Below are 15,249 nucleotides of genomic sequence, written 5' to 3' on the forward strand. Positions count from 1 at the left end.
CAAAACATCCTCCTCTTCACTTCATTTTCAGGCAGGTCATGCTTCATCCTTGTAAATGCCCTTAAAGTATTGCTGTTTTTGCACCTGTTCATTACTGAACTAAGGCAGATTGATAGATTCATAGAACTGTAGAGATGGAATGGACCCCAAGGGTCATCTAGTCCATCCCTTGCAGCTAAAGAATCCCTGACAGATGGCCATCCAACCTCTGTTTAAAAACTTCCAGTGAATGAGAGTCCACCACCTTTCCAGGGAGCCTCTGCCACTGTTGAGCAGCTTTTATCATCATTAATGAATTGTTGCTGTTGAGTAGGTAAGAACCTCCGACTCCTATGGAGACTTGGCCAAGAATACAGGGTGTAAGCAAGGAGATGCTTTCTATTTGGTTTGTTTGTTGTTGGGAAATCTGCTAACCCTTCTCCCCCTCCACCCACCAAACCTCTGGTTCTATACTTTCAATAAGTAACATTGTTTAGAACTGGAAAACATGGAAAGCATGAAAAAATTAAATGAAGTTGCTACTCATTGGACACACTGATATTTTTGGACAGGTTCTTGACTGTTCTAAAGTTTCAGTATAAAACAAAACCATCACCACCCTTTCCCACCTCATGCCATTAATTAGTCTCTGTCAGTGATTAATAATCAAGAACAAATCACATATCTCCACTAATAAGCAGATATTATCATGTAAATATGTGGTTGAATGCAACTAGATTTTGCATTTTCCAAGAACTCTATTAATGGTCACTAATTTTGTGAGAGGATGTTTTATTTGCAGTCCAAATTTTACTTATTGCAAAAGCTTATCCACCATGAGAGTGCCCACAATTTTTTTAACCCGCCAATCAATTTCCAAGCCCATGTCAAAGTGCTGATTTTAACTTCTGAAGCCCTAAATCCTTTGGGACCAGGTTAAATGATGGATAACTTTCTCCTATCTATACCAGGCCAGGTATGAACATCAGAAGAGCTCTGCTGGATCAGGCCAAAAAGCTCATCTTGTCCAGCACTTCATCTAGTCTAGTTCTCACGGTGGCCAACCAGATGCCCCAATGGAAAACCCACATGTATGGGCAGGAACTGAATACAACAGCGCTCTCCTCACTTGTAATTCCCAGCAACTACCTCTGACAGTGGAGGTAAAACATAACCACCATAGAATTTAGATTTTTTAAAAAAATAAAAATAAAAGCATGTATTAAGAACATAAGAAAGCCCAGCTAGATCATACCAAAGACCAGTAGGGGTAGAGTGTTCTTATTTTTTTTTAAAAAAAAATGTATTTTTTTTTAATTTGGTGTTAGCTGCCCTGAGCCTGGTCTTGGCCGGGGAGGGCGGGGTATAAATAAATAAATAAATAAATAATTAAAATTATTATTATTATTATTACTAGAGGCTGGATATCTTACAACAGAAACACAGGAAGCCATCTAATACTGGGCCAGGCGACTGGCCAATCAGCTCCATGGTTTCTGCACTAACTCACATTGCCTCTCTGGAGTAGTAGAGATGGGTCTGTGCCTAGAGATGCTGAGAGCCTTCTGCATGTAAAGCAGAGGCTTTACCACTGAGCTGCGGACCCCCCCCCCCCGCTTTTTATGCCACCCTCCTCCAGCAGCAACAACTGATGTTTGCTTTGATAGTAATTTATTCTTAATTAACATGTTAGGCAGTTTTAAAAAAAAAGGCAGTGGGAGGAGAGGGAGAAAGATAAAGGAAACAGTTTTTAGCCAGCCTATAATTCCTGATGGTGAATTAAAGCTTAATAGTGACAGAGAGGGAGTCTCATTAATACGGCAACTCAATAGGTCTGCAGGAGCACCACGGTGAATGAATTTTGTATCAAAATAAAATTTTCCTTCCAGTTAGCACCTTAGAGACCAACTAAGTTTGTCATTGGTATGAGCTTTCGTGTGCATGCACACGTCTTCAGATACACTGAAACAGACGTCACCAGACCCTTTATATATAGTGAGAGGGGCATTACTCAGAAGGTTGATGGGAATGGGTGATTGGGTGATAGGTGTGGTAAACCTGTTGGCGACAGTCTGGTGACTTCTGTTTCAGTGTATCTGAAGAAGTGTGCATGCACACGAAAGCTCATACCAATGACAAACTTAGTTGGTCTCTAAGGTGCTACTGGAAGGAATTTTTTTTATTTTGTTTCGACTACGGCAGACTAACACGGCTACCTACCTGTAACTAGAATTTTGTATCATCCATCCTTGTTAGTGCAGGGGGTGTATTAATGTATCAACACCTCCTAATGGTTGTAGTTTTCACTCTGGAAGGGTTTCCAGATGTCCCTTTTATTGTGCATTCATGATAATTTGTGAACTGTGGTTTTATGTAAAATAAAAAAATTCCTTCAGTAGCACCTTAAAGACCAACTAAGTTTATATTTTGGTATGAGCTTTCGTGTGCATGCACACTTCTTCAGATACACTAGAAACAGAAGTGTCAGACCCTATATATATACAGAGGGTGGTGGGGGTGGGTGGGAATGGGAGATGGGCTGATGGGAGTGGTAAACCTGTAGATGGGTGTTAATGGCTGCTGATGGCTGCAATTAGTCCTGGGCTGAGGTGCTAAAGAAAGCTTGATCGTGCATAATGAGATAAGAATCCGATATCTCTATTCATCCCAGGTGCTTCCATGGTTTTAAGCTTGGTAATGATTTCCAATTCAGCAACTTCCCTTCCCTGTATCTGAAGAAGTGTGCATGCACACGAAAGCTCATACCAAAATATAAACTTAGTTGGTCTTTAAGGTGCTACTGAAGGAATTTTTTTATTTTCCTTCGACTCAGACCAACACGGCTACCTACCTGTGGTTTTATGTGATCCTGCATTGAATACTATTTGCACCTGTAGAATTGCCATGGTACTCTTCACTATTTTTTGATTAAACCACTAACCTTAGTTGGCTTTAAAAGAGGATTGGGCAAAATCATGTAGGATACAGCTATCAATGGCTAGTAGCTGAGATGGCTGTGTTCTCCTGCCAGTGTTACGGGCAGCATGCCTCTCAGTATCAGTTGCTGGGACTCCCAAATGAGGAGACACACCGCTGCTGTACTCAAATGTTGCTTGTGGGTTTCCCATGGGGATCTGGGTGGCTGTTGTGAGATGAGGATGCTGGATTGGATGGGCCATTTACCATAATCCAGGAGCCAGGCTCTCCTTATGTTCTTAGGATGCCGGCTCTGCAGTGGAAAAGGGGCGGTGAGAGGAGCCATTGGAATTATTTCCACCTGCCTGACAGGAGCAAAGGCACTTCATTTGCTGGCTGGGTCATGATGGGAAATACTGTAGAGGGGAAGCATATCTCTGACACACAGGAAAAAAATGTAAGAAATGTTTTAAAAAATAAAGCTGGCTAACAATAAGAACAACTTTTTTAAAGAAAATAATAATTATACTCTGCCGATCTGGCTGAGTTGCCCCAGCCACTATGGGCAGTTTCCAACATATATAAAGGTAAAGGTAAAGGGACCCCTGACCATTAGGTCCAGTCGTGACTGACTCTGGGGTTGCGGCGCTCATATCGCATTATTGGCTGAGGGAGCTGGCGTACAGCTTCCAAGTCATGTGGCCAGCATGACAAAGCCACTTCTGGCGAACCAGAGCAGCACACGGAAACGCCGTTTACCTTCCCGCTTGGAGCGGTACCTATTTATCTACTTGCACTCTGGCGTGCTTTTGAACTGCTAGGTTGGCAGGAGCTGGGACCAAGCAACGGGAGCTCACCCCGTCGCAGGGATTTGAACCGCCAACCTTCTGATCAGCAAGCCCTAGGCTCTGTGGTTTAACCCACAGCGCCACCAACATATATAAAAATATCATTAAACATTAAACATAAAAAATTTCCCCACTACAAGGCTGACTTCAGGTGTCTTCTAAAAGTTGTGTAATCTTTATCTCTTTAAATCTGATGGGAGGGTGTTCCACAGGGAGGGCTCCAGTGTCAAGAAGACCCTCTGCCTGGTTCCCTGTAGCTTCACTTCTCAAAGTGAGGGAACCAGCAGAAGACCCTCAGAGGTGGAGATGCCCCTTCAGGTATACTGGGTCAAGACTGTTTAGGGCTGTAAATGTCAGCACAAACACTTTGTTAGGCACAAAGACTATGCACTGCCTCCATGGTCAGAACCAGTAATGCTTCTGAATACGAGTTGCCAGAAACCACAGGAGGTGAGAGTGCTCTTGTGCTCGGGTCCTGCTTGCAGGATTGGTTTGAGAAAACAATGTTTGTCTAGATAGGCCATTGGCCTCATTTAGCAGGCTCTTCGTATGTTCTTTTTGTTCTGGCTGAAGGCAGATTCTGGGGAGACAAAAATGTAGGAATAACTTCTGATGGAAGGACACAAATGGCCTCAACCCATTTTAGAGGAAGTGGTTCCATCTTAGTGTATTTAGTAAAGAAGCAGGAGGTGTTGAGGAATCCATGTAGGATTAATATGGTGGGAGAAGGAGACCCTAAAACCATCCTATGCGTCTTAAATCTGGGCATCCAGGTTTCTTCTGTCTCAGCCTTGAGGCTCTCCTCAGGCCACATCCCTCACCAGCATTGCTTTGCAACTCACTGAATATTTTTGCCTGGAAGGAAGGAACTCTAAGCATGCTTTTTTGCTTGCCTTGGATTGAAGACAGAGGTGTGTGTGTGTGTGTGTGTGTGTGTGTGTGTGTGTGTGTGTAAAAACTACCTTACTGTACAAATATAAAATTAAATTCTACCCACTTATACTTCTGGACCCTCCCACCCCTAGTCTGCAGCCACCATAAAAATTATTTGAAGGGGATGTAGCCTTTGGGTACAAAGGTTTCCCCACCTCTTCTGCATTTTCACTGGGCACTCTCTTTGTTGTTCCTCTTGTCAAGACGCCTTCTTTTCTCTCCCTGCAGCTGGCATGCTGGCAAAACTTAAATCACATTAGCCGGGATGGATTCAGGACAGACAGTGTCAACCTCATGCCCCAATTGAGTATTTATAGTTGTGGGTTGTTTTCTTTTTCTTTAATACCTGATTTAATACTTGTGTTTGTCTGGAAATTTATAGAGCTTGTCTTTGCCCATTAGCCATGTTTACAAGATGATAGATTCTGACAGCACTATTAGCAAATTCATCTTCAGCTACTTGCATGGATGGCAGATGGGTCTTCCATCGTGCTGCTCTGGGAGTTTGGAATAACCTCTGTTGTGCTGCAGATGAAGGACTTATCTCTCTTTCTTGTGTGCCCTACATTCTGATTGAGCAAAACCTTGCTTTATCTACTGGGCTGGTACACTTAGAATTCAGGAGCTTGACAGTGTGTGTGTGTGGGGGGGGGTATTCTAGCTTTCTCCAGTAACCCTGATGCTGCTCATATCATGATTAGCCCAGTCGCTTAATTGTCTTAGAATTGAGGCATCAGCAGTTATGGGGAGAGGGGGGCAGACTCAGGATGTGGAAAAACAGGAGCTGAGTCAAAGATTAGAACTGGGAGGTCATAGAATCATAGAGTTGGAAGAGACCACAAGGGCCATCCAGTCCAACCCCCTGCCAAGCAGGAAACACCATCAAAGCATTCCTGACAGATGGCTGTCAAGCCTCTGCTTAAAGACCTCCAAAGAAGGAGACTCCACCACACTCCTTGGCAGCAAATTCCACTGCCGAACAGCTCTTACTGTCAGGAAGTTCTTCCTAATGTTTAGGTGGAATTTTCTTTCTTGTAAAACTAGGTCTAGGTCAAAACTAGAGAACATGGTGTTCTAGGTCAAAACTAGAGAACATGCTAAAAGCCAGGACAGACTGTTATTCACCTGACAAAGTCTTGACCTAAACTGAAAGCTTTTACAGCCTTTTCCCATTAAGGAGAACCAACAGTGGAGGCTGGTCTGTTAGGACACATGAAATGCTATCCCACTAACACCAGTCTGCTCTCAGCCAGCACCCGCCTGTCTGCTTCCTCATTTGCAAATCCGTCTAAGGCTGTCAGACTCCTCCTCCTTAGTCTCAGGGTTGGCCCTACAGAACTCAGCAGGGAAAGATGGGGACAAAGCTAGAATTAGCTGGCTCTACCATTCAGGTCAGGGGTCCCTTTACCTTTACCTTTACCATTCATTGGCTCTTGCAGAGTCTATCTTTGGTTCTGGCACCAGCTACTGTTGGTCTCCCTGCCTTCCACCCTACAAGTTCCAATAGGCAATAGCCACCAATGTGAACCATAGAATTGTAGGGTTGGAAGGGACTGCAAGGGCCATCTAATTCAACCTCCTGCAATGCAGCAGTCTTTTGCCCAATGTGGGGCTCAAACCCAGAACCCTGAGATTAAGTCTCATGTTCTACTGACTGAACTAAAAACTTGCTTGGGTAGATGGTGCCACTCCAGTCCCCAAGACCACCACCTTGGGGAGGAAGGCAGGAAAGTGCCTGAGGGGAAAAGACCCCCCCCTCAGTGTATGCCTTCACCCCAGCTGCCCAGTCAACCAGTGGGGTGCAACATTTGCCCCAAACCTGGGCACCAGTAACCCATGCTACGCCAGTGTATTTGCATCCTGCCAGTTCCTCCAGGCTTCCTTGTTTGTGAGCCAGAATTCTGGTCTTGCTAACAGAGTCCAGACTGACAATGAACTCCCTCTAATAGTAAAATCCTTCAGGGACTAACATCAGTTGTGGATTTGTTTGTTTTTAGTATTGGTGCCCAAAAAATAAAGTTCAGCACAGCCTCAATGGTTGGTAGTTTAAATTTTCCATTTATTTAAATAAATAAAAACATGGAAGGAACATGAAATTAGTTCAGCCACCTTGCAGGCTGACTGACAATTGTTCACCTGCCCCAGGGGACCTGTTCTATTCCAGCATCCATTCTGAAGGTGATTTGTCGCAGTCCTCTTTGGCTAAGCCCCTTTTGCTGCTGAGCACGGTTACTGGACACAGGGTGCCTGGTGTTCTTGCTTCTTCTGTAGATGAGAAAGGGGGGAAATCCTGCCCTCTCAAGACCTTGCGCTCTATCTGTAGGCCATGCTCTTCCTTGTTCCTATTCAGTACCCTCCTCTTTCCAGAGAAGATGGATAGAAGGAAGCATAAATAGAGAAAATGACAGGGAAAGCATTTGCTTAGATTGGAAATAATATCAGGGACTAGAGTGGCTCCATCCACCCAAGGGCTCTCGGTGGTGGCTTGTGCCAGTTGGAACTGGTAGGGTGGAAGACAGGGAGACCAACAATAGGTTGCACTAGCACAAAAGCCAGGTTCAGCCAGAGCCAATAACAGGTGGAGCCAACTAATTCTAGTTTTGTCACCATCCTTCTCCCCATTGAGTTCTGTAAGAGGCAGGAGTAAAACTGTTGAGAAACTATTTAGAATGTATTAAAATGTTTTGAATTTTTCCTGGAAATTTCAAGGGGGGGGGGAGAGAGAATAGGAAGGGACATTTTCTCATATGTATACAAATTTATTAACAACAACAACAACCGGCTAAAAATATTGGATGCAAATACGTACATTGATACAGCAAATTTAAAAGGTTAAAATCCAATTGCAGTCAGAACTACGGTATTCCTTTTAGGGCTTATAGACATACAATTAGAAAAGGATTATGGAAGATTACTCCAATATATGATTACTGTGGCGAGACTGCTCTATGCTCAAAGATGGAAAGACACAGCCCTATCCACTATAGAAGAATGGCTGATAAAATTACTGAACTTAGCTGAGATGGCTAAGCTAAAATATTTAATTAGAGAAAAATCATCACTAACATTTGTTAAGGATTGGAAATTTCTTATGGACTTTTTGCGTGAAAGAGAAAATGAACTTGTAATATCTGGATTTGAAGATTGAAAAAAAATACTGCCTTATAGAAGATAGAATGGTTGAATTCTAAAGAATGAATATAATGTGTAGGTACAGACAGCCAGAAGTCCTTTTATTCTACTCTAGCTTTATTCGGCGGTTCGAATCCCTGTGACGGGGTGAGCTCCTGTTGCTTGGTCCCAGCTCCTGCCAACCTAGAAGTTCGAAAGCACGTCAAAGTGCAAGTAGATAAATAGGACCCCAATATCTGTTGGGAGGGGGCTAGGCACCCTTAATGTTGAGGTGGTGGAGGAGATCAAGCATGCTTTACCTTAATTTTTATGCATGTTACTCGGCAGGAGGACTGCATTTCAAAAAGAGGAGAGGTATAAATTTTGAAAGATGGCTGTGTCTCGGTTTTTGTGTTGTTAGGTTTAGTTAGGTTCACCCTTAATTGTATTACTCCCCTGTAACTAGAAATAGCCCTACAAATGCTCATCGTAACTTGCCACTGAAACTTAAAAGTCACTACTTTTGAGCAGAGCATTTGTGCTGAGGAAGCCAGTGGCCCACAAAAAGTGCTTCCGATCTTGACTCTAGATAAATCTTTTGCAGCTTCATTGGTAAGGGGAAAAAATCAGGGCAGCAAAGAGAAAACTTGGCTCTTTCACTGAACACTGAAGTTGCCAGAGTTTAAGCGGAGGATGCCAGAAATTATCCTCTAGTAAAAAATGTCACCGTGGTCTTAGCTATTGGGAGCCCTATTAAAAAACAAGCAAGGGGGAAGAAACACTCAGATTATTGCTCAGGCCAATTTTAGGGAACAAAGACAGCAAGGAGCAAATACTGTAATGAAAGGCTTTGTACACAGACTTGCCTCTGTGCCAAAAGGAAAACAATTCCCCAAGAAGAATGCTAAACATAAGGAACAATAAGGAAGCCGATAATAACTACTGGGCCAGGGACCTGCCCGGCACCTGCACTCATCCTACTTCAAGTACAACATCTCATGCTAGGGGGAACTAATTTCAAGGATTTGGCCACCACATCATAAGAAGCTGTCTTATAAGTCAAAGCCTTGGGTCTATCCAGCTCAATAGTCACAGCAGCTCTTCAGGATTTCAAACAGGCATCCTCTTCTCAGCACTGTGTGAATATTTCAGGGGTTGAGCCTGGGGCCTTTTGTGTGCAAGGCAGTTGCTCTACCAGTGAGCTATGGCCTTTTCTCTGAATAAATATGTGGCAATTACTACTAGCTTAAATGTATTTTAGAGGGGATTAGACCACTGTCCCCCAATCTGCGTCACTCTGAATGTTTTTATTCATTCATTTATTGCGCTTACAGAGTCCTTTATACCAAGGCAATTTACAGTTTTGAAGTATGGAAACAGATAAGTGATTTCAGATGTGGAGTAATAAGAGCCCTCTCCAGTTGACTGGAAGGTGATGGCAGAAGTTCTGTGGCCTGGGCCTCCCTGCTCCTGTGGTCTCTCAGGGCAGGGCAACCATCTCTTCAGGAGTAGATGGTTAGGCACTCAGTTGCATCTGCCTTCCCTAAGATCATATGGCTAAGATTATAAGAGCTTTGCCAGATCAGATCAAAGGCCCACCAAGTCCAACATCTTATACTCACAGTGGCCAACCAGATGCCTCTGGAAAACCTGCAAGTAGGATCTGAGTTCAACAGCACTCTCGTCCCACTTACAACTCTTGGTAACTAGTATTCAGAGATATACTGCCACTGACAGTAGAGGCAGAACATAGCCATCATGGCTAGGAGACAATGATAGCTTTCTCCTCCTCCGTGAATTTGTCTAACCTTCTTCTAAACCATTAAAGCTGGTGGCCATCACTACCTCATTTGAGAGTGAACTCCATAGTTTAACTACCTATCTTAAGATCTTTCTTAAGCAGCCCCAGAAAAGGTTGGGCTGCAGCACCCTGCTTTTCTGACCATTGGCTGTGGTAGCCAGGGCTGGAAAACATGGGAGTCCACCTGGAAGGCTAGAGCCTGGAGAAGGCTAGGCTAGACATATTCATGGCTATGCACCATGATAGCCACATGGAACTATCCAGGTTCAAAGGTGGTGTGCTGCTTACTGGCTACCAGTTTCTGGGCGCAACAGCAGGAGAGAGTAGTTGCCTTCATGTCATGTCATTTGGCTTCCTGGATACATCTGGTTAGCCACTGTATCAGGGGAAGTTCTTGAAGCCTGACGGCCACATTCCCTTCTGGGCAATCTTCTAGGACCCACATGCCCATGTTGGGTGGGGACACAGGCTAAAAGTGGGCAGAGCAACACATGGAAATTGTACCTTTCTACAATAGACGTTTCTACACTCATTGACACCTCCCTCTCTGCCCTCCATGTAGGCAAGCGTGGAGCAAGATCAGAGGTTCAAGGGCACATTGTTCCAGCTGGGCAAAAGCTCTGAAGGGGTTTGCAAAGCAGGACAGATGAGAGGTCTGGTTGGGAAGAGTATGTGGCCTGGGCAGAGTCCCGAGGGCCAGAAAGAGAGGGCTACAGGGCCACACCCAGTTCTTGGGCTTGAGGTGCCCTATCCCTAGGGGGAAAAAAAGTAAGGATCTTTTAGTTCTACCCTGCAGGCAACTTCTTATGTATTTACATTCTTAAGTACAAAGAAGGGTGTTGATTCCTCACCTCAGATGGAGTAACAGCTGCTTGTTATTTGCACTTAAAAATAAATAAAAAATTAACACCTGGGAAGTTCCCAGCATGCATGGTGATTTATGGATTTACTTCTGTGTGGAGTTGAACTGGGATGTTACTTCTTTGTATATGTCAGGTCTATGTGTGTGTACCCCAGAGCTATGTGTAGGAATAAGCTGAAATAAATAATGTGTAAATAGCGTTGCTAATTAGCAGAAGTGGCAAACAAACCTGCAAAGCTCTGAAGCTCATAAGCGGGACAGAGCTCTTCCTACCTTTGATTCCTAGCACCTGGTATTCACAGGCATACATCAATCTTTGGGGTAATATTGCATTTTCACTCCCCCCCCCCACCAAACCATCTGATGCGACTAGCGGTGCTGATCAACGTCCTGGGTTCGATCCCCTTACAGTCCTCCTCCATTGCAAGGTGTTGGATTAGATGATCCTCGAGGTTCCTTCCAACTCTACAATTCTATGATTCTATGAAGTAAATTGTCTGTTCACTGGAAAGCTGAACAACCTCAGAGAACCTTGTCTAGCTCTCTCTAAGTCAGAGGCTATCTTAAAAACAGCAAAAAAATACCATTGGGTCGGACACGACTGAACAACAACAACAAGTAGATTATTTGATGTAACAGTGACCGTTAAACAGAGAATCTTCATCTTTTGTTGCTTTCTGGATGTTCCGGGATGGAGCAGGATCTCCTCCATCAGTCACAGAGCTAGCAGGAAAAGATGTTGTGGAGGGCAGGGTTTGCCTTGTATGACTGTGCTGCTCTCTGAGGTGGTGAACATCCCGTGTGAGTGTCTGGAGGCAGTTGAAGGATGGATTGTGATTAACGGATTGAGGTTGACTCCCAAGAAGACAGAAGTACTGTTTCTGGGAGGCAGAGGGTGGACAGGTGTGGGGGACATCCTGGCCCTGAATGAGGTAACTGTGCCTCTAAAGGCCCAGGTGAGACCCTACCTGCCCATGCACTGTCTTGCCAGAGTGGTACATGCTCTGGCTATCTTCCACTTAGACTCCTGCAATGCACTCTACGTGGGGCTACCTTTGAAGGTGTCTTGGAAACTTCAACTAATCCAGAATGCAGCTGCCAAACTGGTGACAGTGAGTGGCTGCCAGAGCCATGTAGCACCAGTCCTAAAGGATCTACACTGGCTCACGGTATGGTTCTGAGGACAATTCAAAGCGTTGGTGCTGACATTTAAAGCCCTAAATAGCCTTGGCCCAGTATATCTAAAGGAGTATCTCCACCCCCATCGTTCAGCCCAGACACTGAGGTCCTCTTCTGAGGGTCTTCTGCTGGTTCCCTCACTGCGAGAAGTGAAGCTACAAGGAACCAGGCAGAGGGCCTTCTCAGTAGTGGCGCCCGCCCTGTGGAAGGCCCTCCCACCAGATTTCAAAGAGAACAACAATTACCAGACTTTTAGAAGACATCTGAAGGCAGCCCTGTATTGGCAAAAACTTTATGCGCCTGTGAATAAGTTCTTCCCCTTCTCCATCCTGTATCTTCCAATATTCAGTTTCAGTGGGTGGTCCTGCATTCTAGTATTATGGCAGAGGGACAAAAAGCATTTCTCTCTTAACCTTCACCATGCCATGCATACTTTTACAGGCTCCTGCCATATCACCTCTTACTCACATTTCTCTCCTCACAGGAGAGTTGCTCCATCCCTGATTTTACCTAGGAGCACTCAGCTCCTCATAGTGGAGCCGGCTTTTGACCATCACAGGATTGTGTTTGACTGGTGGTAGTGTGTGGATCACGGCAAGAAATTAGTGAGCATTGAGTGAGCTCCAGTACAGCAATTATTTTTCTTGATAGAATGTTTGTTCTTAAGCAGCAAGGTGATATGTAAAATCAATGAGATGTATGTAACTCTTAAATGCATGATGTAATTTTTCCCCCATGCAATGCAGAAGTCCGGAGCCTCTCAAGTGTTTTACAATGTAAAACACTATCAGAGCATTGAAAGTATTTCCATTTCCTATCTCCATTGTATCTGATTAGTTCTGTGGTTGGGTTGGGAGTTGAGTGGCATAAACAAGTCACCCAAGCATTAAACCATTAAAGTATTTTAAGGGAAGGCATAAAAATTGATTTTGCTTCATGGCTCCCAGCCCTTAGTGAATGAGACAGGAGTCAGCACAAGATCCCTTATCCATCACCCTCTAATGGGTGAGGATGGAAGCTGGTCCTTAGAACCATAGCATTGCCGCCAACTACATTCTGCTCAGGGTTGACCTACTGAAATGTCCCTCTGTGAGTCATGGCCATCAATTCCAATGGGTCTACTCTGAGTAGGACTAACATTGACTACTAACCCACAGAGTTTGAGAGGGACCTTGGAAATAATCTGATCCAGCTAGGAGGCAGATAGAGAACTCTGGAGGGCTGTTATTCAGCCATCAAGCCTGAGGTTGCTCACCCATGGTGTGGGCACCCATCTCTCTCAAGAGACAATAGAGTGTACCTCCAGGTGTGAGGTCTAAATGCTGCATTAGCAGCACTGAAGCAATTTCCGTGGGAGGCAAGCCTGGGCAGTGTGTATGTATGGAGGTCCTGAGCTGCCCAGACAACAAGACACCTGTCTCAGCTTCACTGGTGTGGTCCCAAGGAAATCAGAGCAATGTGTTTAGCACCAGTTTAACTGCAGGAGTTGCTGGAAGGAAGTGTACAAGGCCATAGGGACTCCACGCTGAATTTGTGTAGGGTTTACTCCTTAGCTTTTTCTTCTCCTGAAGATGTCCCACAAGGCAGTGGAGGTTTAGTGTTAGAGTTTTCCTTCTTCTAGATGGACTACCCTCCCATGTTCATGAGCCCCGTCTGCCTCTCACTTCCCTCTACGGCATGTGCAAAAACTGCCTTCTTGACCACTGGACCCACTATTGCTCCCGTCCGCTCAATCTGGGAGAGCTTGACTTCACATACAGGCGAAGTCCCCTGATGTAATGAGTAGTGAAGTGCAGGGCTTTTTTCAGGTGGATCTCACCAGAACTGAGTTCCGGCACCTCTTTGATGCATTCCAGCACCTCTTTGTTGTGTACCAGCAGCTGTATAGTGGCAAGGTGCCCAGAGCTGCGTGTCGGAGTCTTTGGGCTGCATGCCGCTCATGGCTTTATGTTGGAGGCTGTGGGGCAGCGTGTTGGAGTTGACGTTGAAATGCGGCTGCAGTGATGCTGGTGGTGGGGCGATGAGGTGGAGAAGCGTTCCTGCCCCCAAAACATTGTTTCCCCCCCCCTAAATAATGCTCAACGGCTTTGGCTCTGTCAAAAAAAACATGAGTGTTCCTGCACCTCATTTTCTAGAAAGAAAAGCACCGCTGAAGTGTAGTATTAAAAAAAAAACAGTAAAAAAGAAATGCTTGGTTCATTGTATGCTGGACATGTGAGTTTGGATTAAAGTCTCTTTCTCCTCTTCCCCTTTTCTCTGTCTTTCTCCAGACTAACGACGCTGCAGGGAATATGTGGAACTGGCTTTACTTCATCCCCCTCATCATCATCGGCTCTTTCTTCATGCTCAACTTGGTCCTTGGTGTCCTATCAGGGTAAGGACCCAGTTTCTTTTCCACTAATGATAAGACGGAGAAAGTAGGGAGTCAGGCCACCAGGTCCATCTGTCACAGTATTGCCAGCACAGGCTGGGAGTGGCTCTCCAGACTTGGATATGCCAGAGATTGAACCTGGAAGCTTCTCCATGCAAGCCAAAAGCTTTACCTCTGTGCTCACACATAGGAAGCTATATTATACTGTCGTACCATTGGTCCATTTATTTATTTATTGCTTATTGGCAATCCACACTTTCCTTAAAAAGAAACACACCATCAGGGTGGTGTGCAACTTATAAAAATAAAACCAGCATAAAAACATCAATAAAAACTGATTGGTTAAAAAAAGAGAAATAAAGAAAATATATTGCAAAGGCCTGCCTAAACAATATATATTTTCAAAGGGCATCTGAAACAAGGGAGGGGTGGTTTGCAGCTCTTTCTGGTTGCAGGTGAAGAGGAAGGTTGCAGTGGTGCCAAAGAGGAGCAGGTCCAAAGGGCTCTTTTAAGTGAGCCCACAGCTAGGGTGTGGGGCCTTAGGATGTGCTCTATCAAGCCAACACCTGGCACCAACTCGGTTATGCAGGATTCCATTTCCGCTACAGCGCTTTCCAGTTTCATGGTAAATATTCGGAATCGGGTGAAGCCTTTGGAGGAGAAGGCATTATTATTAAAGCTCTCAAGTAGCCAGTTGGCCTGGGGGTGGAGAAGGAAAAAGATATAAGGCTGGGAAAATCAAGAGTGGGGTTCGGATTCCCCCCCCTTTTTAATGCATATCGGACAAGTGAATAATGCTCAGTTGATTAATCCATTGAGCGTTTGTTGACAATGAATTGGATCTGTATGTGCCTTCATTTGTGGAAAGGGACCAGAGGATGATCTAAGTGAACTGTGAGTGGGAGGGAAAAGGCCGCTGGTGTTGTTCTGTAATTCAGGAGTTCACACCGTGCTCCAGTAGCCAGGTTCTGTGGCAGATAGGGATGAATGAATCTTCCCCTTTCCCTTTCTCTCAGTCTCTTGATTTTCCAGACTTTTAGTTTGGTTCACTGCATTTCTGCCTCATTTTGCAATTAAACGAAAAGGTATTAAGATTCAGCAGCATTTTTCGTGCAAATTTCTCCTGGTATACAGAATTTTGTATCCAGTTTTGGGTTTTGTGAGCAATTTTGTCTAATATGGTGCATTTCTGACCCGTCATTCACCAATGCAGCAGTGGGATAGCCCTTTCACCCTCCGGATGCTGCTG

General features: G+C 44.7%; 1 protein-coding gene across 8 annotated transcripts in view; it reads left to right on the forward strand.

Moving 5' to 3' along the window:
- CACNA1B (calcium voltage-gated channel subunit alpha1 B) overlaps positions 1-15,249 on the forward strand; it is a 326,623-nt gene that overhangs the window by 127,557 nt on the left and 183,817 nt on the right. For all 8 annotated transcript variants that reach the window (XM_088664972.1, XM_088664973.1, XM_088664966.1 and 5 more), the window contains one exon: positions 13,900-14,003. In XM_088664972.1, the coding sequence (XP_088521098.1) occupies positions 13,900-14,003 (104 nt within the window). The remainder of the gene's footprint in view (positions 1-13,899; positions 14,004-15,249) is intronic.

The sequence above is a fragment of the Zootoca vivipara genome, chromosome Z2 (assembly GCF_965207765.1).
Source record: "Zootoca vivipara chromosome Z2, rZooViv2.hap1.1, whole genome shotgun sequence".
Taxonomy (NCBI): domain Eukaryota; kingdom Metazoa; phylum Chordata; class Lepidosauria; order Squamata; family Lacertidae; genus Zootoca; species Zootoca vivipara.